The following is a 21,644-nucleotide window of genomic DNA, read 5'->3' as shown; positions in this document are numbered from 1 at the left end:
TTGGACTCTTATTCTGACGGCACCCATTCACTGCAGAGCATCCATTGATAAGACACTGATGCAATGCTATATTTCTTCAAATCTGATGAAGAAACAAACTCATCTACATCTTGGATGACCTGAGAGTGAGTACTTTTTCAACAAATGTTCATTTTTGGTTCAACTACTCCTTTAAATCCTAACTGTTTCTCATGAACACAGACACAATTGACTTATCTGTGCCTATTTCAATTTCTCCTATTGAATCTGAAGTGAAAAATTAGACAGAAATATGCTAACAAGAACTCCATTAAAGACTCTTCTGTGCAATAAAGTTTTCAGTTATAATTCAACAGATCAATAAACCTATTTAAAACAACAAAGTATTTGAAGTAAATAAGCTTCAGAGTTCGTGTCCATGACAACTTCAGATAAATTGTTGCCAGACCGTCGCCATGGTTATGCTTCTTGGACACCATACTAATTAAACGGGAAAGTTTTACACTGCTACAGCTTGCACACACACACACACACACACACACACACACACACACACACACACATTTCATTAAACACAATACAAACAGTTTTTTATCCTGATGATTCAAACGTTCCTTCTGTTTCAACTTGGATTCCATCCAGAGCAGCTGCTACACATGCGTTTACTTATCTGAATGAGGACATACCACAGACTTCTATTGTTTTATTTACAGCTGATTATGATGACTGAATGTCCCAAACCCTCGGAGAAAAACTTTTGCATTAAAAAAATATGCTCTTTCTCAACCTGGATCCAAACACTTACTGCATGCATTTGGGGGAACGACTGAATGAACGACCGGAAAAGCGTGCAATGGTGCAAGAGAAAATCAGATTAACTTTCCAAACATGCCATTTAAAACCTAATCATTGCTGATTGCTAACAGTAATAACCCCTCTTGATATAAGTGCAATTATTTATTTAATTTACACATTTAAATGGAACATTTTAGAGCATTTATGGAAGTGCATCATTAACTCCTAATGACTCTGAATTAGTCTTTTGTGTTTCACACATCCAGACAGGCTCATTTAAAGTCATTATGGCTTCACTAAACGACACTGAAGCACTAATGTCTCTCAGCAGCTATTCTCACATTATATTTTCACAGCTATTGTGTCGTACACACTGCATACTGTGCATCATCATCATTCTACATCTATCTTGATTACTAAGAATATTCACGGACAATCAGCTGAAGTGATTGCTGGGATAGTCGTCCTGACAGCATTGCAGCACAATCTATCGGCTCATTACCATTTTAATAGCTGCTCCACGGATACCAGCCTGCTTGTCTCCTTTTCCCAGTCTGTCGTTTAAAAACTGCTAATTACTGCTGACCTCCGCCCGTCAGGGTCACCGGAGGGGGCTGGGAGCAGGCCGGGTGTTGGGCGGGGGGTTTTATTCTGATAGTTAGTGACCAGTGAGGCGAAACAGAGGGAGGAGACACATCAATCTAACGCTTGTAATCTGGGTTCAGACCCCCAAATCTCTGTCCAAAAGAAAAGTTTCTTCACACGGATCACTTTAATCAGAGTTTGGATCCCTGCTGCACTAAACTCATAACTAGCTTTAAGAAAACACATCTAACAGGGAAAGTTCTCAGAATGTTCCAGTAAGGTTCTTTCAAAGTTTTGTTACACTTTTTAAATGTTGCTACTTTTTTCAGAATGACCAGAGAACATTCAAAAGAAACATTCCCATAATGTTTGCAAAATTCTAAATTTTAATGTTCCGTTTAACCAGGAAAAAAAACTCATTTTAAAAACTGGACGTTTTGAACACTAGAAGAACTTTCACAAATAATGTTTTCATAACTTAATGTAAAAATTAGTAAAACATTATTTTTTTGTTGCCAGGTACCTGCTTTTTTATTACAACAAAAAATAAGTAAAGCAATTTTTAAATATACATGCAGGACAACATTATAAAAAATAAAAAATAAACACATTGGAAATTCAATTGTGTTAGAAATTTAAGATACTATCATGGATTGTAAGACTTTAACACACACACATATGCATAATATATATATTTATTTATATATATATATATATATATATATATATATATATACTTTTTTTTTTATATAATGTTAATCACACCTAATAGACAATTAGTAGACATACATTCAAACATTTGGAAAATAAACCTTGATATTTATATTTAATACTAATATTCATGTAGGTCACCTAGTGTTTAGCATGAAATCGGTTAATGATTTAAAAGTTATTTTTAAAACTAAACAAAATTTTGACAAGAGTAAAACCAAATTATTTATAGTATTTAAGTTGATTATCCAAATAATAAATAAAAACACTAAAAGTAGCCTAATAAAAAAGACGAATAAAATGGGGACTATAAATAAAAGAACTTTGGCATAAGTCATATAGGCCTGGTTTAAGGGATAAAGATGAAAAAAGAAGACCGTCTCACTTTGTGTTTTATTGTTATGGCTATTCTAAACCCCGCCCCCATTTTTGGAGCTAACGCTCTGATTGGCTGACGGGGCAGCTGTCCCGTTTCAGTCTAGACCTCAACCGGACAGAACCCGCGCGACTCAGCCACGGACGCACCGGAGCACGCAGAAGCCACGGGTCCTTACTTGTAGACAGGACTCTAAGGAAGCTCGTTAGGTTTATTCCAGAACGGGACTAACAAAACACCGGGACGTTTCCCACTTTAACGGACCCTGTATCGCTCTGGCACGAGACTGCGTCTGAACTCAAGGTAAAAGCTCGCGCTGGAATTCCGCCGATAGCGTCATGGCTCGGTTCGGCTTCGGGCTCGCGCTGCTGGCGCTCGCGATGGGGCTCGCGCACGCGTTCGGGGACGAGGAGGAGATGAGCTGCGATCCGATCCGCATCTCTATGTGTCAGGATCTCGGATACAATGTGACCAAGATGCCGAACCTGGTGGGAAACGTGCTGCAGTCCGACGCCGAGCTGCAACTGACCACATTCACACCGTTAATACAGTACGGCTGCTCGAGCCAGCTGAAGGTGAGAGTTCACAACACACACACTCACTGTAACCAGACCCTACACTGTACTCACCACACACACATTTTTAAATCTCGACATGATATGAAATCAACAACACAAGAAAAATAGAAAAATACATTACAAAAACAATCAATTACTATGATAAATTACAATATAGCCTACTATAAATAACAAAATAATTATTAATCATTATTGTGACAAAGTAACAATTAATTAAATTAACGATTTATAGTATGTATACGTATAATCACAATAATAAAAAAATATTCTTTATAAAATTATGATTAATCATAAATCAAAATGTAATAACATGTAAAACAAATATATAAAATTATTAAATATTTAAAATTATTGTGACAAGGGAAAGAGTCAAATAATGTTCCATAATAATATCAATAATATTTTTTAATTAGTAGTATTGTATATTTTTATGATAATAATAATACTTATTATTACTATTAATATTAAAGTGCCAGTTTTGTTTACAAACAATAATGTAAAATTCATAATTCAGAATTTTACCCATAATTTGTACACACACACACACACAGTACTCCGGCTCTACACACAGTGTGTTTGTCTTATACTTGTGACGACCAGATTCCTGGAATTGTCCTCGTAAATGTCTTAAAACGAACTTGTGCTGGTCTGTATTAGTGAAAGGTGTTCATAAAATGGCCAAATTATTTCTTAATACAGTAGGAGCTTTCTGTAAGTGTATAAATATATTATTTATCTTAATAAGCATAATTCCAAGTTGAGTAATTCGAGGACAGTGTGAACTCTTTGAAAGTGTGTGTATGTGTGTGAGAATTGAAGACAGAGGCAGTTGTTGTCTTATTGATTCAGCGCGGAGAAGAAACCCCCCACTCGGATTCCCGTGTGTGTTTGCTGGAGAATCTCGTGATTAAAGCTCTTGGATATGAAAATGGCATGTTTATCAGTCCACAATTGCTGATTTCTTGAAGTTTATGTGACCAAAGCACAAGTTTGTAGCTTCCTCTTATGAGAGCAGTCATCTGCATCACATATTTTCCCTAGTTATACATACACACAGCAGGGAAACCCATAACATACAAAACTCACAAATACTTGGAATAGACATGAAACATGTATAATGCAACAATCCAATGTTTTCTTCTCTTTTAGAGCTTAAGAAAAAATTGAAAAGCCCAAATTTGTGTCGTTTAGACATGCAATGCATGCCATCTGCACACATATAATGGAACAAACTAGTGTCTTTCTCCTTAACAGCCTCAGGAAATGTACAATACTAGAATCACAAGTTTGAAAAACACTAATTTGTGACACTTAGACATGCAACACATGCCACCTGCACACATATAATGCAATAAATTGATGTTTTTCTCGTTTACACCATGCAATACAAGAAAACACATAGAAAAGCACAAATTTGGGCCAATTAGACATGCAACACGTGTTGTCAAAACATGCAATGCTAGAAAACACATTTGTTGTTGCACACATTATGTGATAAAGGCTGTTTTTATCCATTAGAGCTTCTGAAAACATGCAATACTAGAAAAAAATAGGGATGCATGATAGATATAGTCTGATATTTCATGCACATCTTGTCAGTAATGCTGGTTCTGTAATAAGCAGTAAATCTCTACTCGTGCTTGATTTCACTTGGAGCAGCATTTACTACACCGAGCCATTGTTCACTGACAAGCTGCGCCAAACCACAATCACATTTTGTGCATATATTTTGCGCAGCTTGTCATTGAACAATGGGTCGGTGTAGTAAATGCTGCTCCATGTGAAATCAAGCATGTGTAGAGATTTACTGCTGATTGTAGAATAGGCATTACAGAAAAGATGCGCATTAAATATCAAGCGATTTTTATCGTGCATCCCTAAGAAAAACATTTGATGCTGCACACATTATGCAACAAAAACAATGTTTTTCTCCTGTTGAGATTCTAAAAACATTAGATACAATACTAGAAAAACTGCAGATGGCACGTGTTGCATCTCTATAATGCGAAAAACAAATGTTCTTCTCTATAGGTTTACAGCTTCTAAAAACATGCATTACTAGAAAACACATCTGAAAAGCACAAATTCGTGCATGTCTCAAGACTTGAGCTGCTTATGAGGATTTAGAAGCTCTCTTGATTATCCAAGACATATTTTGTGTTTGCAAATATCTAATCCTCTCCCCGGCTTTGCTTTCTTGCAGTTCTTCCTATGCTCTGTCTACGTTCCCATGTGTACGGAGAAGGTTCCCATCCCAATCGGTCCGTGTGGCAGCATGTGCTTATCTGTAAAGAGGAAGTGTCTTCCAGTCCTGCAGGAGTTTGGTTTCGTGTGGCCGGAGCTCTTGAACTGCAGCCTGTTCCCGCCCACCAACGACCAGAACCACATGTGCATGGAGGGTCCAGGTGACGAGGACCCGCCTTTCCACGCCGTCCGGCCGATGCCACCGCAGGAGGAGGAGTGCATGGCGCTTGGTGCCGGCGTGGAGCAGTATGCATGGGTCAAGCGCAGCGGCAGCTGCTCGCTGCAGTGCGGATACGACACGGGATTGTACCGGCGACAGGCCAAAGTCTTTACCGATGTGTGGATGGCGGTGTGGGCGGTTCTCTGCTTCATCTCCACCACGTTCACCGTCCTAACCTTCCTAGTGGACTCCTCGCGGTTTTCCTACCCGGAACGGCCTATTATTTTCCTTAGCATGTGCTGCAATATTTACAGCGTGGCCTACATCGTGCGGCTGACCGTCGGACGCGAACGCATCTCCTGCGACTTGGAAGAAGCGGCTGTGCCTGTGCTAGTGCACGAGGGCTTGAAGAACACAGGCTGTGCCATCGTCTTCCTCCTAACGTATTTCTTCGGCATGGCGAGTTCAATCTGGTGGGTGATCCTGACGCTCACGTGGTTCCTGGCGGCAGGGCTGAAGTGGGGTCACGAGGCCATCGAAATGCACAGTTCGTACTTCCACATCGCAGCTTGGGCCATTCCCGCCGTCAAGACCATCGTCATCCTTATCATGCGGCTAGTGGATGCTGACGACCTCTCTGGGATGTGTTACGTGGGCAACCAGAACTTAGACGCGCTCACTGGTTTCGTAGTTGCACCGCTATTTACGTACTTGGTAATCGGGACGCTGTTTATTGCCGCCGGTTTGGTAGCATTGTTCAAAATCCGCTCAAATTTGCAAAAGGACGGGACTAAGACGGACAAGTTAGAGCGGCTGATGGTAAAAATTGGTGTGTTTTCAGTGCTTTACACAGTGCCGGCCACTTGCGTCATTGCGTGCTACTTTTACGAAATCTCAAATTGGGCTGACTTTCGTCAGTCGGCGAGGGATTCGTACATGGCGGCAGAGATGCTGCGGATTTTTATGTCTCTGCTGGTGGGAATCACATCGGGAATGTGGGTTTGGTCCGCCAAAACGCTTCACACGTGGCAGCGATGTTCCCACCGACTCGTGCACACTGGGCGAAACAATCGCGTCAAACGGACCGCCAACGGCTGGGTCAAACCGGGCAAAGGCAACGAGACGGTTGTGTAATAAAGAGACGGAGGCGCCCACGCCCATGTAGCACTATCGCTCGTTCACTTTTTCGCAAAATGTTCTTAAGATCTTACACTGGACAGACCTGGTGCAGCAGTTTTTCCGTGTAAATATGCACTACGTCAAACTCTCACTGAAGTGCCTTCATGTTTTTTGGAAGAGCTATTCAACCGATTCTGGGAAAAGAAGTTCTTTACTCCTCAGCGATCAGCGCCGTTTACCTCGCAACACATCACAGCTGCCGGAATGCTTACGAGACTTGTTAATGCTATGTTATATTTGAAATGAGAAATAATGAAGCAGAAAGTAAGTGTGCAGTGGCATATGTGTAGAGGTTGGTAACTAACTTTAACTGTTGACATTTTGCTGTCGTTTTACGTCTTGCACAACACACTTGTTCAACTTGTTCAACTTTCTTTGAATGGTTTTTACAGGTCAAACTCAACAAAACATGAACACATTATATGCAGAGATTTCCTTCACTTTTAGTTACTTTATTTTTGATATGACACAGCTATGATGGGACTTTTGTTTTTGTGTTTTTTTTTTCGCTATCAGACACACATTCACTCTGAATATGACATGTGACAATCACTGAGCGTGCCGTACGGGGCTCCCGTGGGGTTGATGAATGTATTGATCGATGATAAACTCTTAAACCTTTAAAAAGTGCCTCAAAAACTCACATGCAGTTGGTACAGTCCTGGATTTCATGAAGGACTTCTGGATTGGTTTGTACATAACCTGATGTTTGTAGATGTAATACGTGTTATTTTTGTTATGAAATGCTAATTTATCTTTGTAAAAATTAAGAAAGTGAAAGAAATGAATTTATTTAAGAATGCTTTTGTATCAAATGAAAAATTAAACTTCAATTAAAAATCATTTCCAGACTCAGTGTGCATCTTTTCTTTATAGACTAATAGTTCACTATTAAAACTCCCTCTGTAGGTTTACAACTTCAGACGTCTTGTGACTCTAGTAAATCTGCACTATGCGACCAGGAATTAAAGGATTGTTTTGGGCATTAGGTGGCAAATCTCTCTTCGCAGAATTAAGAGGCTTGGCTCTTTTTTTTAGATCTTTTTTTAAATTCCTCCACCCAGAAATGATTTGGACAAAGATTTATCCTCGAGTCCAACTTTCCCCCTCGGGGTCACCACACCCGGCTCAGGGTGTCTTGTAAGACAATGTCAGATGGTTATAGCTCCTTCATGGGTGATTAGTCTTGAAATGCTTTAATATGCTGAGTAAACCAAACATACAATATGCATTATCAATATGGGAATTTTAAATGATCACATGTTCATGGCCAAAAGCAGTTGCATAGTCGGTTAAATGGTACGTTTAGAATAAATACCTGTTTTTGTCTAATGATTGTGGATTAAAATATTTTCCAAAATGTTTAAAGTCACATCAGCCCGTTTCTAATATGATGCTGCTCTCTACAGGTCATTTGAAGCAATACAGATGAACGTATCAGACGTTTGCTGTGACATGCAATGAAATGACCATTATTTTTAGATGCTTTGCATCCCATTAAGAATCATCAGATGATTTGTTTTCTCTCTTTATATTATAAACAGCAATAAAGTAAAATTTTGAGACTCTTAACAGTTAGTTGTGGTGACGGTTGTCTGGTGTTCGAATTCATAACTTCCAGAAAATATGCTTCTTTTGATATAAAGTCAACATGAAGTGGCATTTGCAAACCGTTCACTGTCATAATGTGAAACAAAAGAAAAACTGGTGCTTGATTGAGTCAAACAGAGAAAGATTTCCCAAACTTGGCCATGATGACCTTTAAAAAATCATTTTCACTTGTTTTTTTTTGTTTTTTTGTGACAAAACATCTTTGAGGCATATCTTCATTTCTAATTCATCATTAAGTTGTAACATTTAATTTGATTAAATTATAATATAGTTGGATTTAATAGTTCAGCCCACAGCCCTCTGTCAAGTTAGATTTTTGGCACTTTGTAGTAAAACTCATAAAAATAGAAAGTTAACATAAAGTTGCGTGGCCACATACAACTAAAAGCCTATAAAACCTAAAACTCAAAAAAATAAATAAACTCAAAACTTTACGAAAATTAGTGAAATATGTGTCAGATTACTCTCAACAATCATGCAAAGTTTCATCAATATCGGACCATAGGTGGCGCTATAACAATCACAAAGGCTTCAAAAACACAATATTTCTGTGATAAATTGCCTTAAATTGCAAAAAAAAAGTGCTCATATATTCACACAAACACTGTCTGGATATCTTATGACATATCTCCTCATATTCTAAACAACTTTGCCTCTAGTTCCACTGCTGTCAATCAAACTGTTCTTTAAGTATTTGAGATTATTAAAAAAAACTGCTTTTGTGAACAATTTTTACGTTTTTAACTCAAAATAAATAAATAAAAAACATCAGTCCAGTACTATTCTCTAGGCTCTCTAGGTCAATAATTATCAAAAAAAAAAAAAAATTGTTGCACCTTTGCTTTTGGACAAATATAAACCAGTCATTTTAAGATATGCTTTACATTGTGTACCCAAAACCCTATTAATACTAAGAGAAAGCTCATTAATTCTCAAAACTGTGTAAAATAATGCATCATTTTAAATTAAAGAGAGATTGGGTTAAAAAAAAAATAACACTATAATAGTTATAAAGGTTAAAAACTGTGTTGTACGAGAAATTGCAATTTATAACCACTAATGGGCTGATTAAACTCTAAAACAGTACTGCTCATAGACTTACTTATGGATTCATGCTTAAACATTATAAAATCACTGTTAAAACATTTTAAATCTCATTGAGATACATCATACAGACATATACATTTTAAAAATTTTGCCAGATTATAAGTTAAACCTGAAAATGATATATACACTCTTAAAAAGAGAAGTTTTGTGTCACCTATCACTTTTAAAAATAAAGCGTCAAATAAATCAGCTTCAAATGTGCCAGGACAGTCCAGCATTGCTCCGTGAAAGCATCTGTCAGGGCCGGCTTCTATACAGAAGTCAAGCCACTTTAAAGACAGTGTTAAACTGGACAATCTGCTCTATTTGCACATCTGTAGAGCTCTGGGTGCTAAAGCACTTCCGCTTGACAGAATGGCGCAGATCTCTGAGTGTTTCGTCATCCCCTTTCAGATGCTGGAGCTGTGAATGGCAGTCGCTGGTTAGAAATACAGGAATTCCATTGGTTACTCTTGGTGTCAACGTTACATGACATCACTAGTGCATGAAAGGAACAGTTCGCCCAAAAATCAACCCAAAATTATTTTTTAAATTACTTTCAAATGCAAATTCAAATGTCTTAGTGGCTATTTTCCATGCAAAAACAGTGCCTTGATTTTCAGTTCAATTTCTGTCTGCATCTCACACAAAGTTATCAAATGACTTCGGAAGGTGCATAGTGCATTAGCTGTATGGACTAGTTCTTTCTATTTATGTTCTCATTTAAATTTTTTATTACATATTTAGTATTTTAGGTAATTATTTTTAATATATCTGAATCATTTATTTTATTTTCAGTTTTAATTATTTTATTACATCAAGTTAACAAAATGAAAATGAAAAATATTGCCTTTTCAATGAACTAAAATAAATTAATTTAACATAAATTTTATTTCAAGCTATTTTTATGGTTTTTATTTTGATTTAACTATAATTATCCTGATTATTTCTGTTGTGAGCTTCAGAACATGCTCCTTGTAATTGCAGCATTATAGCATGTATTTATTCAAATTTCTCATACATATTTGAATGAAGATGAGAGTAAATGTAAAATAATTGTTGGGTGAACTATTGCTTTGATGATATGAGAATGTAGTGAGAAGATACCTACGCTAAAGAAACGTCAAAGTCAGCTTCCTCATATCCAGTCACTGTGGAAGATAGAAATGCAAAACATGTTCAGATTTTTGATGAAGATTTGAAGGGTTACTAATAACTAATGTAGTTAGGTGTCTCCTGATAATTCAGTGTGTGTGTGTGTGTGTGTGTGTGTGTGTGTTCTTGTGTACCTGAGGTTTGTCGTCCACAAAAGTAGAACTTCATTACCATGACAAAAATAAGTAACAGGGCAAACACAAGCACGACGGCGATAGCTGCAATCACCACAAATGGGAAGGATTCTGTTTCACCTGCAAAAAGACAACAAATAAACACTTGTATTTACCTTTTCCTTTTTAAATAAATATTTGTGATGCACTAGTAGTATTTATTGGGGTTTTCAAAATCTGAAAAGTAAAAAAAATAAAATAGATAAATATATAAATACATTAATATAAATAATAATATTTTAAATTGGTATAATATACATTATACTAATTAAATTCTAATACTAATAATTGGTTCTTACGGAAGTTATAAACAGCCATGCATTAGAATTTTTTTTCTTCTTGTTTTCTCGTTATAACAACTTAATTTTCTCGTTATTTCGACATAATGAAAGTTGTTTTCTTATTATAATGGCTTAATTTTCTCTTTATCTCGACAAAACCATAGTCGTTTTCTTGTTATAACGACTTAATTTTCTCGTTATCTCAACATAACAAAAGTTTGTTTCCTTGTTATAACGACTTAATTTTCTCGTTCTCGACATAACGAAAGTTTGTTTTCTTGTTATAACGACTTAATTTTCTCGTTATCTCGACATAACGAAAGTTAGTTTTTTCATTATAACGACTTAATTTTCTCGTTCTCTCGACATAACGAAAGTTAGTTTTTTTGTTATAACGACTTAATTTTCTCGTTATCTCGACATAACGAAAGTTTGTTTTTTTTCATTATAACGACTTAATTTTCTCGTTATCTCGACATAACGAAAGTTAGTTTTTTCGTTATAACAACTTAATTTTCTCGTTATCTCGACATAACGAAAGTTAGTTTTTTCGTTATAACGACTTAATTTTCTCGTTATCTCGACATAACAAAAGTTAGTTTTTTCGTTATAACGACTTAATTTTCTTGTTATCTCAACATAACGAAAGTTTGTTTCCTTGTTATAACGACTTAATTTTCTCGTTATCTCGACATAACGAAAGTTAGTTTTTTCGTTATAACGACTTAATTTTCTCGTTCTCTTGACATAACGAAAGTTTGTTTTTTCGTTATAACGACTTAATTTTCTTGTTATCTCAACATAACGAAAGTTTGTTTCCTTGTTATAACGACTTAATTTTCTCGTTATCTCGACATAACGAAAGTTTGTTTTTTCGTTATAACGACTTAATTTTCTCGTTCTCTTGACATAACGAAAGTTTGTTTTTTCGTTATAACGACTTAATTTTCTTGTTATCTCAACATAACGAAAGTTTGTTTCCTTGTTATAACGACTTAATTTTCTCGTTATCTCGACATAACGAAAGTTTGTTTTTTCGTTATAACGACTTAATTTTCTCGTTCTCTTGACATAACGAAAGTTTGTTTTCTCGTTATAACGACTTAATTTTCTCATTATCTCGACATAACGAAAGTTTGTTTTCTCGTTATGACGACTTAATTTTCTTGTTATCTCGACATAACAAAAGTTGTTTTCTAGTTATCACGACATGAACGTTTTTACTGTTGCTATAGTAACGAACTCCACTTTGACACGCATCTGATGGACAACCGTGCAGGCGCTCTTATTGTAGCCTATATCTCAGCAAATTTTGCTTCACCTATAGGTAATAACATCTACAATACGTAAATAAAGGCTGATCAATCACTGTTGATTTTTCCAGAGACAGTACACTAAACTTATTGGTTTTGTAATTAACATTTCAAAACAACACCGCAAACACAGGCGAAGCACCTTCAGAAGGATGCAGAACTATTCTAAAATCTTTGAGAGCTGCTTGGATTAAACTCACTTTTAATTTTCCCTTTATTTGAAATAAAATTATATATAATTTGTAATTTTTGGTAGTCATTATTATATGCTGTGACAGATATCATGTACGTTACAAGCTTCTGTTTGAAAAGAGCGTTCATGTGCAGTGTATGTGTGTGTGCAGAAAAAAACGATTCCAACATTATAGAACAAAACTGAATTAAATTAGACTATATGCACTTTACATATACATCACACTTCTCATCAATATGGTTAACAATAAAGATTAATAATAAGGAAAATAAGCACATCACAAATAGCCTACATCGTTAAATCCCGTCCTACTGTAGATAAACAGAACATCTCCACTTATTAACTAACAATCATGTGCCTTAAAGAAGCACAAATAAAGATTTAGGTGCAAACAGAATACAGTGACATCAACCTTGGTTTTGAACCAAAAATAATCATATTGATTCAAGCATTTAACATTTATGAATTAATTAAATGTCAGTAATGAACAATACTGCACAAATTATAACGATTACGAGCAAGGTCCACGTACAGTGAAGTGGATAGTGTACAACACCCCATCAGTTATATTCAGGTCTATAGTGCCACCTGCTGGTGCAGTTTTGTAACTTCTTAGAGAACAACTTTTGTGATGTCAAGATAAAGAGAAAATTAAGTCATTATAACGAGAAAATGACTTTCGTTATGTCGCGATAACGAGAAAATTAAGTTGTTATAACGAGAAAACAACTTTCATTATGTCGAGATAACGAGAAAATTAAGTCGTTATAACGAGAAAAGAACTTTCATTATGTCGATATAACAAGAGAAAAATAAGTCATTATAACGAGAAAACAACTTTCGTTATGCCGAGATAATGAGAAAATTAAGTTGTTATGACAAGAAAACAAGAAGGAAAAAAATTGATAATGCATGGCTGCTTAGAACTTCCGAGGGTCTTTTATAATGTACAGCCTTTTACATTTAAGGATAGGGTCCCTCATCGCATGAGGATAACACCAGAATAGTTTGCCCAAAAATGTCCACTAGTCTGATGTTATTTAGTCACCCACACATTATTTATGTATAACCTCATTAATATTCATTAGGTAAATTTTTAAGCAGCAAAGGGAAGGATTACAAGTGAAAAATGACTTCAAATTTACTCTGTTCAACTGCAAAACCTCAAAAAACAACTTTTGAGTGAGTTACGGAGCAAAATCCAACAACACACTCACATATGGTGATGGTGTGGGAAACAGCGCCCCCTACGGCACAGCTGATATTAGCTGGCTGGTCACAGTTGTGCATGATGATTTGGTTGATGGTCCAAGTCTTGGACTCGTTATCTGCTGAACTCCGGTTGTAAATGACGTTAGTCAGACTTTGATTAATCCCTGTCCACCTGACGGTGCTCTGCGGGTATCCACCCACCGCCGAGCAGCTTAACTGACAGCTCTTTCCTGCACCACCATCACCCGGTTTACTGCAGTCTTTCGTGATTGTTGGAACGCTGTACTCAGCTGTAAAAAGAGAGAGCAGTGGAATAAGCAACATATTAGAGATCTGGGGAGGTTCCCCCATCAGTGTTTCACTTCCCCAAAACCCACGTCAAGACAAATATCCCAGAATCCTTAGTCAGCAGTGAGTTTCCAATGTGTACAAGCATGCGCGCCCCCACAGACAGACCAATATAAACCAAGACACAAAAACAAATAGCCTATTTACGCATATGCACATGATATTTCACAGAATGGCTTCATTACACACATGAACACCCAAATACTGTAGGAGTTTATCAAGGTGATAATGAGAATGGCTCAAAAACTGAATTGCACTTGAATTGAAGTACCTAATGAGGTGCATTCAAATTCAGGATATAAAAGAAAATTGAAATTGATGTTTTAACAATGCACACCATATTTCAGTATGAATTAAATTTAGACATGTTATGAATGGGAACATTTAGAGGAATTTACAGAAATAAATTTGCAAAAATGCTAAAACTTCTTCAATATAAATTCAACTTTTATATTAAACATAGCTGGAAAAATTTGTGTGACGAAAAAAAAAATACAAAAGATTAAATAAAAATGATTTTGTGCTGTGTTTTTTACAGTATTGAACCTAGTGTGGTGGAACGGAAACCGGTCGCCATGTGATTTATTTCTTTTTGTTGACAAATCAGAACAGATGGATAATTAGGGACACACTATTTAAAAAGGGTTATGATCTAGTTCATGCATGACGGAAGTGCACGAAATCTCGCTGCTGTGGAGATGTGATGAGATTGGAGAAGCGATGGTGCGACGGTGTGAAAAGTGAGTCTGTTTGGAAGTAAGGGAGTGAGGTGATGGACGCGAACAATGGAGTGAAGGGATGTGCGTGCTTTGGAGCATGCAATATTACAAGTCTTCTAGTCTGTGCTGTGAATGTAGCGCTTGTTGTCCACCTGAACTCTTTATGCTCCAAGCCGAAAACCAGCTGTGCATGGTATAAGCACAAAGTATACACTACACAAAGCCATGTACCTTTTTTTTTTTCACGCTGACGTTCACGCATTACACACACACACACACACACACACACACACACACACACACACACACACACACACACACACACACACACACACACACACACACACACACATGCTATCAATGTTATACAAACAAACCTGTTAGACATATGCATACATCTGCTTTGATATTTGTTAATGTTGTAAAATGGGGGAAAGGGCAACTGGGCTGTAAATTCTAATAGTTATAAGTTTGCTCTGACCAGAGTAATTTTTCTTTTCTCATGATGGGGTGTAGGGAGGGGTTTCATTGTGTCTGAAACTCAAGGTTTCCTGGAAGCGAAATCTGCATTGAGAAAGTAGCACTGCATCAACCTTACTCTAGCCGGGGTATTGAACTTTAATTATCTCCGCCCCCATATCGGGTGATTCACTGAAATGTAAAACGGACTCAACATCTCTTGACTGTATCAGATAATTTTGGTGTATTTGACCTTTGGTTTTCCGGGGAAATAAATTTGCATATGAAAAGTACTGTATGTTTAATCTGATTCATTTTCCTCTTCATGATCTTCATATGTACTTTGGTAGAGGTATCCAGATTTTATTTATTGACTGGTTTTAAATACCCTGTCTGGTGCTCGAACCAAAGTATTACGTTTTCTTTTTTTTTTTTTTTTACTCTTGGGGCCAACACTAGTTTAGCCACTAGTTTATCGTGTTACACTAGTTTAAAGGAATCTTTGATTACTGGAGATAAAATATATTCTACATATCATGTAATAAATAGGCTTAGTTGACCAAAATTAATGACGTAATTATTTTTTTTTTAATTACTGTTATTTTGTTTTGAATTTCTTTGAATTGTACTTCAGTGAATTCCTGTTTCTGTCATTCTGATTCAAATTCTAATTTAATATGCCTGCCTGGTCGATTTCACTCTCATAAACTGAATATGAGCCGATTCTTAGATTCTACATTTAACTCAACCCTGTTGTCATACCTGTGACTTTGAGGAGAATCTCTGAGATCTCAGGTGTGTTGTTAATGAAAACAACACATTTATACAATCCTTTGTCAAAGACAGAGATGTTTCTCATCTCCACACTGAGCTCCATTTCATTCACTTTGGTTCTGTCCTTGTACTCAGACGACACATCCATCGGACGGCTTCCATAAAACCCGTTGACGAATTCTACTTTATCATTTTCAACTCTCTGTATGTACAAGCCTTCTACAGGAGTGCTTTGGTTCAAAGGACATTTGAATGTAACGCTGTGACCCAAAACAGCCGTGATGTTCTCCACTGCATCACTGTCACCTACACAAACACACAACAACAGAAAAAACTCAGATTTTACAAGCATTTCAGTCGACACTTATTATAACTGATTATAATATATGGCATGTATACTAACGTGTAAATAGTACAGGGTTTCCCATACATTGATTTATTTGTGGCGGCCCGAACCAAATTTTCAATTTCATTTTCTTTTCATTTAGCATGTAATGTTTGATAAGATAGCGTATGTGAGTTCAGCGCTGCTTTACTGTCGTTACCGGAGAAAGCGTTATCTCCCGCTCTTAAAGCACCTCCTGCTGGTAGAAAATTAATTTGCATGCACATGTATATATTGGAGCGGGGGTGTGCTGCCTCAAATAGAGTGTAAGGCTGTGGGAAACACTTTGAGTAACATGTAACTGTAGAAATTGTATACAAAAACAAATTAGCATATATTTTTTGCTGGTTGCACTGTGAATAGCATTATGCTACTGTGTGGATAATTGCACAATTGATCATTTCCAAGCAAAAATAAATTACATATAGTGCTGTAAACTGGGTAAATAAGTAACTATTTAATCACTTCTTTTTCTGAAATTATTCCTCATTAAATTGCACCTAACATTACAGTTTTAAATATACTACTATTATTAAGTTACTATTTCTATCATTAAGTTTATGTGTGAATGTGTGTGTCTATATTAGGGATACTACGGTCCGCCTTTTTTGCCACCGATACCGAATTCGATATCTAGGTATCAGTATCGGCCGATACAGATACCGATCCGATACCAAGTTTTTTTTTCCCTGTTTAAATAAATGTAGAATTTATATATCTCTCTGTGTGTGGAAATGATAATCATTCTTTCACAGTCTACTAGATACAGACTACTAAAATTAAATAAACAATAAATATGAAAAAATATGGGCCTATGCATATTCATAATCTATGACAAAAAAAATATTCATAAACTAGGTTAGAGGATAATTCGGCAGCAAAAGTTATTGTTTAAATAACATTGAATAAAAAAATACATTGTTTAACAATACTATTGCACAGTCATCCAACTGTATTTATTACCACTGTTCTTACGTTGCTGCTGTTCATGATTTTTATATAATCCTACATTGCAATCCTATTTATATTCTGTACATACTATGATTAACACTGTATATAGCAACTCCACTGCACATTCTGTAAATCATAGCTTCACTTACTCTGTATATAAAACACTATATTCTTCCACTTCTGGTTAGATGATAACTGCATTTCATTAGCTCTTGTACTCTTCACAATAAGGTTGAATCTAATCTAATCTAATAAATATATACTATAAAATTAAAATACATTTATTTTTAATGTATAGCTTTTTGTTTTAATAATAGAACAACATATGATAGATACGATAGGACCAAACAAATACAGTGCAGTACGAAGCATTTACAATGTGCGCATCCGGTAGTGCTGTGCGATTTGGGGAAAATATCTAATTGCGATTTTTACAGATATTGCGATTGCAATTTGATTTGCGATTTTAATTTAGCAAATTCAAGCTTCAGCTTAATATTGTCAATAGTGTGCGGCACAGTAACTTATTGGTATCGCTGCTGAAAAAAACAAACAAACAATAGAAACCATTACAGAAATTTGTATGTTTTCCATTAAAACAATAATTTCCTTTCCTTTCTCTTTCAATCTCCACATTTGGTACATTATTTTGATCACTAGTCCCACTTACCAGATGTAACTGTTAACAGCAGCAAGGTCACGACCGAGACCAAGCTAAACACACACACACACAAGAGCAAGAGCAACCATTAGAGACACAAAACATAAACACTCACAATCATGTGAATTAGCAACACCCCCCCCCCCCCAAAAAAAACCCTCACTTCATAATGCTTAAACACAAATAACTGCAGCATCTAGGCTTAATCACTAAACAACAGACTTAAGTGGTGTTGATTATTGTGCACTCTTAAAAAAATATTACTTGCATTTATTTCCATGGAATCTTTCCAAGGTTCTTTGGAATGTTCTTTATACTAAGAAAAAAACAAACTGCTCAAGGAAATTTTCTTTTTGGAACACAAAATGGTTCTGTAACTAGGCAAATGGTTCAGCATCTCACTTCCTCATAAGGAAGCATACTTTGTTGTATAGGCTGAACTACTGTGAGCAACTGAAATAGGATATATATCTTGTGCAGCAGAGATGGATTAGCGGTTTCTGGTTTGTGGATTATTAAATCAAATGAGGTATAAATCAACATCAGTATGGCTAAATGTTGAACTGAAACAGGAGATCTGAATATCTTTCATTATACTGGGTGACGGAAATATTTTCACGACCCCGAAAGCACCGCAGCGCATTTTTAACATGCAATGACCGGGAACTAAATTCATCTAAAACAAAAAACTGCAGCACAGTGCAATTCAAGCAGAAAGAAAGAAAGACACCTGAAGAAAAATTATTCCCTGGTGTTCTTGGACTGATTTATATATACAAATGGAAACACATCACACACACAAGCAGCGACACCCTGAAGTTCACTTCTCTCTTAGTTTAAGAAATAAGCAATCAATAAACAATTGACACACACACGCTTTTGCACACAAATAAACATCTTCCATTATTTTTCCATTATATCAATGATGTTTATCTCCTAAGCCCTTAAACCAACCCTCAGAAATCCGTGCACATCTTTAGATTTAAAGACGATCATCTATGAGCCTTTAAAACTAGTGACAACACTAGATATCCTCACACACACACACACACACACAAACAGAGAGAGGGAGCTGTGTCTGTACCTGTGAGTGTATAAGCAGCGCTGTTGTAAACTCATGCTGGTGGATGTGTGAACGGCAGAAACACTTACAGAGAGCAGACTGGCTTCATGTCCTCCTCTCTGTCTCAGCATTAAACATAGACTCTCGAAACAGGAACTACGTCAGATGACTAAACAACGCTCAAGTAAAGAGAAAAACAAACATGACAGAGCCAGAGAAAGGAAACCGATTGTTTTGTGCTGTAGACAGAGAAAAATAACACATTTAAGTGTGCTGCTTCACTACAGAATGCATTAAACCAAAATAAACCAAGCTGCTTGTACTGTTTCACTGCAGAGAGAGTCTAGACAAACTATCTACTTTAAATGAATCTACACTAAAGCTTGTTGTGCCATTATTTACTACACTAAACTTGACATTATTTACATTAAACAAGAGTAAAATAAACTAAACATGTTGTTTTACCATGAAAGACATTAATCTAAACCAAACTACCCTTTCAAACAAGAAGGTTATTTAAGTGTGTTGTTAGTATACTTGAAAAAAAGTATAGTTGTGGACTAGTTGTGTACCCAAAGTTTACTTCTGTTACACTATATAAGTATACGTACCAGTATCGTTAAAATATACTTCACCTTATTTCAAATGACAAACTAAACTGATTATGCTGCTATACTTAACTTTAAACTAAACTAAACTCGTCAACACTATGTGTACAATAAAGGCACTAGATTGAATCAAACTTGTCCCATTTTATTATTTTACTATACATATAATTTTAATAACTAACTTTAATAACTGAACTAAACTAGACTAAACAAAATGGGTTGCTTTACTGCAGACAGAACTAAACTAAACTAAATTAAACTAAAAAAAAAAGAAAGAAAAGAAAGAAAGAAACTAAACTAAAGTGTGTTGCTTTACCACAGAGGACATTAACCCTCTGGGGTGAACTAACACGAATACGCGTTTTGTGGTTTATTCTCCTGATAAGACAGAAAAGAACTTAAATTATACTTTCAGTTTTAATCGTACAGATAAGAGCAAGACATCAATTGAATCTGTAAATCTGTAATCTGTGTCTACTTTTATTTGTATACACACATAATAACAAAACTTAGTGTATTTATAAAGAAAACAAACCGAGTGCGCTGTCTGCCGCATTGGTTCTGTGTGCTCTTCATTTAGAAATGCATCATTAAAATGAACTGTAGCTCAGCAAATACTCAACACAGAGCCATGAGAGATAGATCTATAGGAGGCTTGACATGTCTACTTTTAAGCTGAGCAAGAAAATCGAAAACAAATATTCTGTGATAAAGTAATCCACATGAAAACCACTGTGATGTCGTCTTTCATGTCTCCCTCTATTATATGTAATTTGACCACGCCCCACGCCATTGATATTACAATCATCTACATGAAGCTCGCAGCGGGTAATCACCCACATCAGAGCAAACAAAGCAGCGAGACTGTACTTCACGTTTTTTAAATGTTACTGTTCGCTTCGTGCTGAGAGGACATAATTCACCTCAATAAGACCGCTGAGAGGAATAAGATTTGGATTACCTCAGAAAGAAGAATGAAGCGGCTTGACCCAGCAGAGATCATAAACATGAGTACGTCTTTTTTATTATTAATCTACTTGAATTAGTTTTCATAACTTGTACACATTTTACTAGTTAGACATATTCCAAACTAAATTCCTGACTTAATGTATTATCAAGTGAAACATTATGACATAGCATAACATAGACCATTACTGCAGCTTTACTCCCTTCACTTTGACTTGTTACTCTCTCTGGCTCGACAAAAGCAGCTGCTTCCCTCTCCTCATCCACCTCATCTTCCACAGGTGGTACCAGGTAAGTATTTGGTTCTCTTTCTGACAAATTTTAAAGTACCCTTTATTCCTCCCTTCTGTTTATTTGATTGTATTCTTCCCTTACAGTTACTCACTCAGGTAGACGGCTATTCCCTTGTTCTGTCCAGCTGACTGGGATTCTCAACCAGTATCCTCCTCTGCTATTTTCTTCATCTGAGTCTGATGTCTCACTGTCTCCGCTGCTTTCTTTGTTGGGTGTCTGACTTCTTGTATTTCTCTGTTTACCAGGTTTCGGCGATCGAGGTGTCATCGTGTAAGCTTCCACAGGTAAGTCATTAACCAGCGGTAGTAGGTTCCGGTGCAGCATCCTGGTATGATGTGAACGCCGGGAGGGAGAGTGAAGTGTGGAGAATGAGAAGATTGACAATCAAGTCCTTAGCTGGTTGAGTCAGTCCTTGCTTTCCAATGGATGGTTCAAGGTGTGGTAAGAACACACAGTAATATAAGGGAGTCTGATAAGGTTCAGGCATGTGAACGGTAAGGTAAAAAAAAAAAAACATTATTTTCCATATAATGTACATTATACTTTCTCCTCTATGCCCCGCCTTCTGAAAAGCATCTATCTTTACAAAGCTCATCACTCTGAAAAACGAGGTGTGCTCTGATTGGCCAGCCATTCAGTGCGTTGTAATTGGCCGAATGCCTCAAACGTTACGCTCCTCAACACACTGTGATGGCGTCTCCCAGCACCACGTGATTCAGTCCAGCTGCTCTGCTCGTGCACATCCCATCATCAGTTCTCTTTTAGCAGTTCAGTCAATGTACTGT

General features: G+C 36.4%; 2 protein-coding genes across 7 annotated transcripts in view; one reads left to right on the top strand and one right to left on the bottom strand.

Moving 5' to 3' along the window:
- Window positions 1–2,550: 2,550 nt before the first annotated feature.
- Window positions 2,551–7,100, top strand: LOC132107685 (frizzled-4-like). Its single transcript, XM_059513833.1, has 2 exons — window positions 2,551–3,021; window positions 5,228–7,100. Exons 1-2 carry the CDS (start codon window positions 2,785–2,787, stop codon window positions 6,560–6,562), a joined length of 1,572 nt encoding a protein of 523 aa, XP_059369816.1. The 5' UTR covers window positions 2,551–2,784; the 3' UTR covers window positions 6,563–7,100.
- A 2,099-nt stretch (window positions 7,101–9,199) lies between these two features.
- Window positions 9,200–21,644, bottom strand: part of LOC132107683 (butyrophilin-like protein 10) — a 62,715-nt gene continuing 50,270 nt past the window's right edge. For 2 of the 6 annotated variants that reach the window (XM_059513826.1, XM_059513828.1), the window contains 5 exons: window positions 15,920–16,237; window positions 13,637–13,921; window positions 10,594–10,713; window positions 10,416–10,455; window positions 9,200–9,743 (listed from right to left, as the gene is read on the bottom strand). In XM_059513826.1, the coding sequence (XP_059369809.1) occupies window positions 9,587–9,743; window positions 10,416–10,455; window positions 10,594–10,713; window positions 13,637–13,921; window positions 15,920–16,237 (920 nt within the window). In that variant the 3' untranslated portion in view covers window positions 9,200–9,586. Of the gene's footprint in view, window positions 9,744–10,411; window positions 10,456–10,593; window positions 10,714–13,636; window positions 13,922–15,919; window positions 16,238–17,937; window positions 17,982–19,012; window positions 19,398–21,644 lie in introns of those variants that run through there. The other 4 variants (XM_059513827.1, XM_059513825.1, XM_059513829.1 and 1 more) reach the window with 4 other exon arrangements.

Source organism: Carassius carassius, chromosome 28, assembly GCF_963082965.1.
Source record: "Carassius carassius chromosome 28, fCarCar2.1, whole genome shotgun sequence".
NCBI lineage: Eukaryota > Metazoa > Chordata > Actinopteri > Cypriniformes > Cyprinidae > Carassius > Carassius carassius.
The sequence above is the reverse complement of the archived record's forward strand: the minus strand, read 5'-3'. Positions and strand labels throughout refer to the sequence as shown.